The 11205-nt window shown below is 39.2% G+C and overlaps 1 protein-coding gene across 1 annotated transcript in view; it reads right to left on the reverse strand.

Moving 5' to 3' along the window:
* LOC140368077 (HMG box-containing protein 1-like) overlaps positions 1 to 6771 on the reverse strand; it is a 7276-nt gene extending 505 nt beyond the window's left edge. Inside the window, exons 1-12 of the mRNA XM_072454942.1 lie at positions 6734 to 6771; positions 4987 to 5079; positions 4658 to 4756; positions 4146 to 4320; positions 3217 to 3331; positions 3027 to 3138; positions 2490 to 2590; positions 1944 to 2100; positions 1715 to 1859; positions 934 to 1052; positions 344 to 527; positions 118 to 259 (exon numbers count right to left, since the gene is read on the reverse strand). Coding sequence (XP_072311043.1) covers positions 118 to 259; positions 344 to 527; positions 934 to 1052; positions 1715 to 1859; positions 1944 to 2100; positions 2490 to 2590; positions 3027 to 3138; positions 3217 to 3331; positions 4146 to 4320; positions 4658 to 4756; positions 4987 to 5065 — 1428 coding nt within the window. The 5' untranslated portion in view covers positions 5066 to 5079; positions 6734 to 6771. The remainder of the gene's footprint in view (positions 1 to 117; positions 260 to 343; positions 528 to 933; positions 1053 to 1714; positions 1860 to 1943; positions 2101 to 2489; positions 2591 to 3026; positions 3139 to 3216; positions 3332 to 4145; positions 4321 to 4657; positions 4757 to 4986; positions 5080 to 6733) is intronic.
* Positions 6772 to 11205: the final 4434 nt, after the last annotated feature.

The following is an 11205-nucleotide window of genomic DNA, read 5'->3' on the forward strand; positions in this document are numbered from 1 at the left end:
CAATAACATTTCCATGGAGAGCTGCAGGTGGTGGACCTTTTACCACTAAGGTTACATAGTACTTTAGTCTTGCATTTTATCACATGTTTTTCTTTTCTGAATGATATTTGTACTCACAGAGTTGGTGCGTTTGCGTTTCCAACAGTCGGGGTTGATCCTCTTCTGCTCGTCGGCTAAAGCTTTGGCCTGAACCGTGAAGACTTTGCGCTCCTCACTGCGCAGCTTCTTCCAGCGCTCGCCCAGCAGCACACTGATTGCTCTGCCACAGAGTGAAGAACACACATCATTTACAACACTTACATAAAAGACAGGAAATAAGTTAGTTATAAACGTTAATGCACACCTGTTGTCTTTGCCCGGATACATCTGTGTGTACTGAACCCTGTACTTTTTAGCAAACAACATGAAGGCGTTCATTGGTCGTTTACTCCTGGAGGATGTGGCAACGTTACTTCCTGGTGATTCTCCGCTCTGCCCTGTGATTGGTTTGGTTGGAGGAGAGTGGGAGGTGCTGGCTCTGTGCAAATCTTTAGGGAACATATACATTTAATCCAATCCAACACATTTTACCAACACAAAGTCTCCAAAGTGCTGCACAGAGTAAAAAACAAGCACAAGCAAAATATGGTAAAAAATAAATAAATACATAAAAAAAAAAATACGTGAAAACCAAATAAAAAAAGGATTAAAAACAACATAAAATATATAAAAACAAAATTAAAAACAACATAAAATATATAAAATAAAAAAGACAGTGGGAGGAGGACCGGGTTAAATGCCAGTGAATAAAAGTGCATTTTCAAACGAGTCTTAAAAGCATTAACCGACAATGCAGTCTTTAATTGCAAATAACTGTTGTTAATCTTAACTTGTAAATCTTCATGAAAGGCAAAATTATATGAAAACAATTCTTAAATATATGGAGCTGCATACCTTGTGCTGTGTTCCTGTCCGGAGATACAGTGTCAGAGCTGGACTGGGACTCCCTCCTCCGCCGGGCCATACTGCTGAGCACATAAACCGCCGACGAGTCCAGAGGGGTGAACGAGTAACTGAAAGATGAAATCATGTGTCAGAAATTAAGCCTGCGTAAATTCACCTGGAAGACCTAACTTAAATCGGAGTCGGCCACCATGGAAGGACCCCTCTCCCCAGCGCCATCATCGCACTCAAGCGGGCGTCTGCCTGTCTGTCTGTGAGAGTCAGATCCCTCACTTCACCATGGACTCTTCCAGGTTTCTGCGCTTATCCCAAAGAGGTTATGCAGTTTTTCCCGGCCAAGAAGGAGGGTGAAAGGACAGGGGACGTCTGCGTCATGGCCCCTACACCTGCTCCTCATCCCCAATCAACGCTCTCAAGTGACTCCTCCCCGCTCCAATCAGCACCAGGCGGTCGCATTTAAGCGCTCAGGCTGATGGCTCGGCCACTCAAACCATACTGCGACCCACCACCTCCCCTGCTCCTCCTCTGCATTCCCCTCATCCTCTACCTTCTCTCCATATCTACCACCACCAGTCTCCAGGCTCCGGGGGGAGACATCTAATACAACTAGATTATGGAGTGCCCATGATCACTGTCTTCCACCGGGGTCTGAGTGCCAAATAACCTCCGTAATAAAGCCCACTAATCATTCTCTTCTGTGTCCTGTGTCTGAGTCTCTCCAGGGTGAAATGCAGTGAACCGCTCCACATCTGCGCTTGAAGTCTTTCTTTACCTCCTGAACGTGTCCAGCACCGGCGAGTCGTCTGTGTGTTTGGCGTCTCTGTGTCCCGGAGGCAGGCAAACATCTCCCACCTCCATCTCATAGCACGGTATCCCATGATGCATCACAGTCAGGCTCGGGTGGAACGACGACCAGCCTGAGAATACAATGTGATACTTTGAAAATAATACTAGTACTGAAGAAAAAACGGCTATGTTCTTTGAGAGAAACGCCGCTGTACCTTTGTTTTTGATGTAGAACGGGTGGTCAAGTTGGCACCGCGCTGTCAGGAAGCTGTGTCCAAACGGCCCGGGGTTAAAGGTCAGCTCAAGTACAGGCTGGTCACATGACACGGTCTCTGAGTATTCCATGAGCTGCAGGCCCTCTGAGCCGAAACTCTGCACAGAAACACACACCAAAATAGCTTAGGTTCAGTCTGACTGTCAAGACTTGTTTTTCAATGTCTTCTAGGTCAAAAAAGAAAGAACTAAGCTGATTCTTTATTTATTCATTTCATTGTATTATTAAAAGGTGCTGTACCTGATTTTTATTGTCTTAAAAATGTGAAAAAACAGAACTAGTTTGCAGCAGAATGCATATATGCAATATAAATAATTCACTGTGACTTATTATCTTACTAACTTACTATAACTTATTCAAGGTAAAAAAAATACAAACAAAACCTGAGACAGCCCATATACAAATAATGTCTCTATATGATCAAAACTGTTTTAAAAAGATATGGTTTCATAGCGATAGTACAGTAAGTAGTAGTAGTTTAACATACCTTAAAAGTTTGTTCCTTTTCCTCAGAGAGCTCGTTCATCTTAAGGTGCTCAATGTCCTGCCAATCAGTTCTTCTGTTGCTAAGGAAACGTAACCGAGTGCCTATGAGAAAAAGAAACAATTAAGTTTGATAATTTTACTAGATTATGGTATGTTTTAGAGATAATTGTTGTTATATGCATTTTGAGGGCTTTTTCCCATTCAAAATTTATAATTTTGAATATATTATCAAGTGTTAATCGCTATGGCAGCGGCCCTAAATTCTCATCATTCTGAAACCCATTGATAAGTGAAGATGGGCCATCATTAAAAATAAACTCTTAATGTTACCTGGATTCAAAAGATGTATTAGGGCCTAAAATATGTCCGCATCAGAGCCTAATTATTGATATATGGAATATTACAAGTAAAACATTGCAAAGAATTGAACGGGTGCATTTTAGTCACGCGTGCAGCCCCACGGCAGAAGACAGGGATAGATGGAGGTCAAGAATTTACTGTGACAAGAGAATAACTAAGGCAAAACACAAAAAATGACCTTTGATGAAGCAGTGCCACACGGTAGAGGGCCAGGAGAAGTTCCAGCCCATGTCTTCATCGTCAGAGAGAGAGGAGCGGGTCGACCGGGCAGAGCCACACTCACTGCTCGTCTGTGGTAGAAGAGAAGTATCTGAGTGCAATCATGATAATATATAATGATAACAGGGTATAACTTAGAATATAAATACCCTGCTGTGTCTGCGCTCCCTGCCACAGCCTCTAGAGGGAGACAAACTGCAGTGGGGCTCAGGAGGAGGTCGAGCGTATGAATGAAGATCTCTACTGCAGCTAAAGGTCGATGAGCTAAAGACAAACAAACAAGAAAATCACGCGGAAAAAAATAAGATATAAGGGTTTGATTATACAACTTCTATATATAAAATAGTAACATTTCTTATTACAAAGTCTGAACTCTAAAGATGATCACTGATAATTGATAATGAGGAATGACAAATCTCGATTCAAATGTGATTACTTGTACTAGTTGGTGCAGTTACTCATTCATCCAGGAGTGATCTAACATAGAAAAAGTTTCAAAAGGAAGTCCTCTGTTTTTAAAATCACAACGTTTCAAGTTTCAGGTGAAACTCCCCCCTGAGGGCAGGGCTTAGTCTGCTCAAAGCCCTGGGCGCTACCATCCATTGTAATCTTCTGTCCAGTGGCATTATTTTACATCGGGCTGCCAATCTAAACAACAAATAACTTCTACACAGACTAAAAAGTTGTTTTCAGGCCGCTCGGGGCATCAGTGCTTTGTTGACTTATTGGTCACATGAACATTGGACATTTTACACATATCAATCTACTTTATAGCATATTTTAGCAACAAGAGTTTTCCCTTGTTCTCAGGTTAATCAAGTTGGTCGAGTGTCTCAGACCAACTCCTCAGATTGAAAATGACTTTCAGAGGGAAGTGATACCTCTTGAATTTGAAAACATTGTCCAGACAACTACATTTGAAACTTTTTCTATTATTACTTTACTTATGATAACGTACTGAATACTGTCTTTGTGTATCTGTGTATCTTTGTCACATTGTAGAATTTGAAAACTACTGCACAGCAAACAAGACTGTGCAATAAACAGGAGGGGCCAGTTGTTGTCCATGTCTCTTTACCTGCAGTGTGTGTCCTCCTGGAGCAGGGGGCTCTGTGGCCCTGTGGCGATCAGAGCGAGTTGGGTCAGTCTCTGTGTATCGGGGTCAGAGGGCAGTTCTTGGTGGGAAACTCCAGCCTGGATTTGAAACACGGGGGGCGTCTCCTCCTGAACCTGCTGCAGCTCAGGCAGGTCATCTGGAACGGGACGTGCCTCTAATTAGTAATATTCAGTACATCTGAAATCCACCCATCCATTCATCCATCAATTCATTAAAAACTATAAACATAAACTGGGGGTAAGGAGTGTGAGAGAGCTGAGAATCAAACCTAAGATGCTGAAGACGGCACAGTATTCATGGGTTTCAAGTTATGGCAATGGTCGACCGTCATAACAACAATTAAGTATCAAAGTAATCGATATTATAATAGAAACACTGTCCGTCCGTTCAATCAGTTTCAATGCAGATTTGTCGGGAAAACCAGAGGGAATGAGAAGAGTCTTTTGGCCTGTAAACAAGGTGGCAAAAGTTACCATATTCCACGTAGCTGTCACTGGTCGGTGCGGTTGGAGAGGAGGAAAAGTGCTCCTCGCAGACACTGGACTGGGCGTCATCATCGACAACCATCATCTCTGAACACGGAAAAGGAGAGCAGAATTGTAACTTTATTCATTAGTCATTTTCTGAAGCCTGTTAATAACACAAAAGCAGAACGACCCCGTTTTTCACATTTCACAGCAGCTGGATTTATGGCATTTTAGGTATTCATTTCTTGTATATTTCCCATGAGAAGGTTCAAGTGTAATGCTCTGGAGTAATGTTGATGCTGTAGTTGTGTTTAAAGTCGGCCAGTAAGATTTACCTGTTTGTTGAGCGTGTGAGTCACTCGTGGTGTGTTTAATTACGCTGGATGTCGTCGTAGTCACCACCTCCCACACCATGGTATCCACAGTCACTGAAACACAGTCATTCATGTTGTTCATTTGAATACTCCTGGTTATATTATAATGTTATATATTTATTTATCTGCGGTTGGCCTGGTCCAGGGTTTCTGAGATTAGTTTTGAATGTCCGTCTGTTTGTTGAGCAGTGGTAGAAAGACTACTGAAAATGTCCCCTTGAGTAAAAGTAAAGTACAAGTACTGCTGACAAATATATGTATACAAATAAAAAATATGCATGAAAATAACACACGGTTAACACAGTTTTTGTAGAATTGTATATCAATATTTTATAGAAAACTTGATGAATTAAACCGTTTAAAGCTTAAGTAAGTTGTTTTAAACCACAATCTGCTTATTCTCTGAGCTCTGGTCACAGTTTGTAGATAAAGGAAGGAGCAGAAACAGTGTTGAGTCAACAGTGCTTTTGGACAAAAGGAACTTTTCTCTGTTACTCCTATAATTTCAAATAGATAATGACGACAAGAATTATACTCAATTACAAGTGCAGGATTATAAATCTACTCAAAAAAATACAATTACCCAAATCTACTCAATTACAATAAACAAGGTGGATGATTCATCAAATATTACAAATGCTCACACATGAGTCATCACTGATGAATCATGTATGAGCATTTGTAACATTTGTGTCATTTCGCCCCTGCTATTGAGCAAGATGAAAGTATTCATGTTTTAAATTATTGGGCCTTGTATAAACTGATAAAAGTAATAAAGATGTATTCTTATTCTCATTAAATGTATTATTATTATTATTATTATTATTATTATTATTATTATTATTATTATTATTATTACTATTATTACTATTATTATTATTATTAAATGCAAATGCCCTCACAGAGCCAGGGAAACCCAACACTCTCCAGTCCAATGTATAGAAACCGTAAATAGCTTTAGGGTGAGCTGAGGAGACCTGTTACATCACACTCACGACCATAAAGCTACAGGGTTTGGACTTAACGACACATTTCTTTCCATAAATAACTTTCTTTAAACATGTTTCCCTCTGTATTTAAGACAAAAACTGAAACAGCTTCGGCTTGATCTATTTCGCAATCTTATCGTCATGTGACACTTGTTTATAAACTTTCTGTGACTCCGCGCATGCGCATGAAGAGCCCATTCATTCAACGATAAGACAGTAGGTCAATATTCAAGCTGTTAAATTGAACAAAACCATAGTAACCGACCCAAATAACGACCAACAGTTATATTATTTCTATTACATTTACACCCTTCAACTTTCTATTACCTTTTAGGGCTAAAACGTCGAATAAAAGAGAAATTACTTACGCAAATAAGCGCTCTGTAAAATGATGGCTATTTTGCGTCGAAGAAAAACAAACGGATTTCTCAAAAAGCGCACACACATTCACCAGATCGCGATAATAAATAGATAGTTAAGTCGTTTTATGTGTGATGACGCTTACGTAAATGGTGTCTCTCAACAAACATGTAACGTCAACAAAGCTTCACTGGGCGACGACACAAACGGGCTTTTTACCACGAAAAAACACGATGTCAGCGCCATATTTTGACACTTTATGATACAGTCGCGAATAACGAGTCGAGTGGTGCGTTTTGTTTCGAGGTTGAATGCTTAAAAATGCGATAAATTGATTCAATGAACTTTCTTTTACTCACCAAAACAGACGCCTGGTGCGGGAGAAGGGGCTGGTGTAAACAGATCAGATTCTGTAATTCTATTGGCTGAGTATCACGTCAGTCAACTGCTTCCGTCCCGCTGATTGGTTAGAATAATATCAGGGCTTCTAATCTATTGTGACAGTGATACGTTCAACTAGTTTGCCCTTTATCTTTGTCTTTTTTGTTCCTCGTCGTTATTTGGCAACATTCTATGGCAATAATACATGCGTAATTACATTAAAAAGGTGTTGAACAGCATCATGGTACATTTTAATTCTTATTATTGATAACATAAGTATTTATTTATTTTCATCTTTATTTATTTATTTTTCATCCTCCATCCCTTGTTGGGAAATGGGAGGTTTTGTCTATAGGAGTTTTTGTTTATAAGATTTTTTTGTTTCTAAGAGTTCTTCTATTGAGAGTATTTTTCAAACTTCCTATAAGTTATCTGTTCTTTTCCTCTGTATCTACCTGCGTTGCAACAATGAAATTTCCCCATGTGTGGACAATAAAGGAATATCTTATCTTATCTTCTATCTCAGGCTCAGGGTTTCCCAATTTTTATGGCTGGGACCCTCAAAATACACCATGTAACTGACTCGGACCCCCTCATTGAAATGCAACTGACAGTGTGAATCAATTTAAATGCCAAAAGAAGGTAAATCAGGTTGAATGTTGTTTATTTGTTCATTTAATGCGTTATTGGATCCAGTTTCACCATTGTTCAATCTCAGCACTGAATTGTTAATGTTGATTACAGGTGCTTTTGTGATGCAGGTTACACATGAATAAATGGCTTACTGCACGTTCACTGCAACAAAGACGTCCTCTACCCCTACTTCATCACAGTATTATTATTTAGCCTACTTACAAAATAGTAGCCTAATAACTTTGCATTCTCTCAATAACTCAGTGAATGAAAGTACACTAAAACAAAGTGGACATGACTTCACTTGCATTTTTAAGTGGAACAGGTTTTCTAGTTAAATGAACTTGCCTCAAGACAAATAGGAAAAAAGGAAATGTTAAAGAATGTGTTTTGCTCACAATAGCAGTTATATGTTTCATAACAGAACTCAGGACACGTGGCAATTTTCTTTATTTCCTTATTCGTTGATGTTTATTTGACAGGGACAAGTATGTTTCATGAGCTAATTTCACGCACTACAATATTTTAACCGGGTTTCATTCTCAGTGTTCATCCTTAGTTGGGCTTTTACATAAAAAGACAAATGTAACAATTTAGTACAAAAGACACATCATTGATTTAAAAAGCATGTCATAGATGGTTACACATCTGACCTCCAAATAAAAAGTCTTTGAGTTCTCGTTTGTTTCTCCCTTTGATTCTACAAGGAAAATGTTACAATGTTTGGTGCCTTGTACAGTTAAATCTGATTGTCAAAACGTTTTATGTCTTGGGACTCCACAGTTTCCACTCTGAGTTCCTCTGGTGACTGACCCCTCTGCTCTGAGAGGAACTATCGCGTCACCAAGAACCTGCGGAGCCTTCTGATTAGTACACAAGTTTCAACTGTGCAAATCTGAAATCTAATTATCGAAAGTTAACACATTTAAATGATTCAAACTGAGTCAGTGGTGTGACCTAATTGGTTTCTTATCCAGAATATATTTTTATGGCTCTATTATAAGTCATTTGAAGAGGCTTGACAGAAGTGGCAGTGGCCTGTGACCAGGAGCTGCAGCAGTAACTTAAGTGTGAAAAGCTCAGTGCTAACCCTAACGGCAGATCGTCCCTGATCCGTCTGAATGTGTAAACGTTTGCTTTGGCAAGTCCTGAAACGTTTTTGATGTCACTGTCAAATTTGAGTATGTGACTCAGATAAACGCTCAGGGTATTTGACCTACTCAATATTCTGACCATTTATCTTTAGATTGAGTTGTTCACATATTAACTTTTCTTCTCAGCACTCAGTGAATGCATTTTGAAACCAATTTGTTGCTTATTTGTGAAATGGACACTTCTTCACTCAGTGTTCACTGCTTTGATTATGGATTTATCATTAGCATTGTAAGCTATATTGTTCATTTTCAGCCCTAGTTGATATTTATTGTGACTAAACAGATTGGCTCAATACCCACTAATAATATGATCCATCCATTATTATGCTGATTATATGTGTCTCTAATTTTGCCAAATAGTCAATATAAATGACACTCAATCGTAATTTTCAAGTCATCAACCTTTAGAGTACAATTCAAATATTATTGAAAAAGTATTTTTTTCAAAAATAAAAACTTAAAATGCACCGTTCCAAATTATTATTTAGAACTGAGTTTCAAACCATGTTATTGCTGTAAAAAAATGAAAATGGTAATTTGTTAAATTAGAAGCAATAGCAGGTCATATTTACTGAAGTCAGAAGTTATTTCACTCAAAACACTTACATTTTACACAGGACTCGTATTTATATAAAGGAGCTTCACATTTCTTGCATCCATTGAACTTGTGAATTGTGGAGAGTTTCTGCTTGAGTTTCTTTGCAGGATTTCAGAATAGCCTCCCAGAGCTGCTGTTTGGATGTGAACTTCCTCCCGCCCTCATAGATCTCTCACTTGTGGATGCTCCAAAGGTTCTCAATGGGGTTGAGGTCAGATGAGGATGGGGCCACACCCTGAGTTTCTCTTCTTTTATACCCATAGCAGCCAGTGATGCAGAGGTATTCTTTGCAGCGTGAGATGGACCATTATCATGCACAAAGATGATTTTGTTACAGAAAACATGGTTCTTCTTTTTGTACCATGGAAGAAAGTGGTCAGACAGAAACTCCACATACTTTACAGTGGTCATTTTCACACCTGCAGGGACCCTAAAGGGGCCGACCAGCTCTCTCCCCATGATTCCGGCCCTTGACTTCACCACCTCTTCGCTGACGTCTTAGCCTTGTTGGGACACCGACCATCCACCACTGCATCCATCCAGATGTACAGTGAACAAGACTGTTTGAAAATGAGTATTCACGTATCTCTGGAACCACTGGAGCCATTTCTGCTTGTGAACATTGGTTAAGGGTCAAATAGAAGGTTTATGCATAACTGCAATCTTCTGGAGGATCCTACACCTTTATGTTCGTAGGCACAGCAGCTTCAAATACCTGTTTCCTGCTTTGTAATGGCATTTTAGCAGCTGTTCTCTTAATGCGATGTATTTGTCTGGCAGAAACCTTCCTCATTGTGCCTTCATCTGCAGGAATCTGAATTAGCAACACATCTCTTAATAGTACAGTGATCCCGTTTAAGGTTTTCACATCTTGTCCAAGGCATTCAACTCTTTCCTGCTTTTTGGCTCTAGAGAGATCCTTTTTCTTTCCCATATTACTTGAAAATGGCGGTCTGCTTAATAATGTGGAACGTCCTTCTTAAGTAGTTTTATCATAAATTGTTTTTACCTGGTAAACTAATTGGCACAGATGCGTGAGATTGAGTTCACTGACCCAAAGAGCCCTGAGGAAAAAAAATATAAAGATATATTTATGATAATTTGCATTATAATTTGGAACGCAGTGTAGACAATACTGCCCTTTGTCCTCTGGGAGCAAATATCTGCATCAAATGTAAATTATGTGCTGTGACAAAATAAACAGATTACATTTAATATGGACAGGTTTTTGCATTAAAGGCTGGAAAATCAAACCCAAACCTCCTCATTTGAGTTGAGCGTGCCAAGTTCAGAATTCAGACCAACCTGGACAAGTCGGACCGCCAGGTAAGAAGAATGATTTATTATAGTTTCGTTATACTAGAGTTATACTGAAAATATTGATATGAGGCAATACATCTTCTATGCGTCTTTGCAATACACATAAGTGTCAGTACTGAGGCCTGTGTCGCAAAACGTTTAAACTACATCAATTCAGAAGTTATTCATCTTCTGCTGATGAGGTTATTAAGGCTTCTAAGTTGATAAAGCGAGTTATTGATAACACCAATTGTTTTCTGACATAATGAACATAAATTGAAAGACGTTTTTTTATTTAGCACAAAAAAAAACAATCTAGTTTTTGAGACAGCTATGCGTGTATCAGGATGTATTGTGGACCCTGTATCTTGGCAACACCCAGCCCCAAGTTACACCCTTTTTTACAATCATTTTAATGCTATATTTGTTGGTGTAACACCTCATTCGTCCAGGAGTGTTCCATTGTAGAAAAAGATTCAGTTGTAGTCACCTGAACTCTGTTTTTTTTAGGAAAAAAGGAAACCTAGAACCTAGGGATTGTAGAATGTCAACCAATAGTTTGCTTAAAGTTTAGGTAGTAGTTGAAAGGCAGTTTTTACAATTTAAAGGTGCACTATGCAACATTTCTGGGGGAGGGGCCGACACCCTGCTTGTCTGATCACAGTATGACTTTACACTTATCAAACTCCACAGAGATATGCAAATCATGCTATCAGGCCAAGTGACAGGTCAGATCTGTGGAGAGAGGCAAGCCTGCTCACAGAGT

The sequence above is a fragment of the Eucyclogobius newberryi genome, unplaced genomic scaffold (genome assembly GCF_026437365.1).
Source record: "Eucyclogobius newberryi isolate DKJ021-1_F unplaced genomic scaffold, fEucNew1.0.hap1 SCAF_2, whole genome shotgun sequence".
NCBI lineage: Eukaryota > Metazoa > Chordata > Actinopteri > Gobiiformes > Gobiidae > Eucyclogobius > Eucyclogobius newberryi.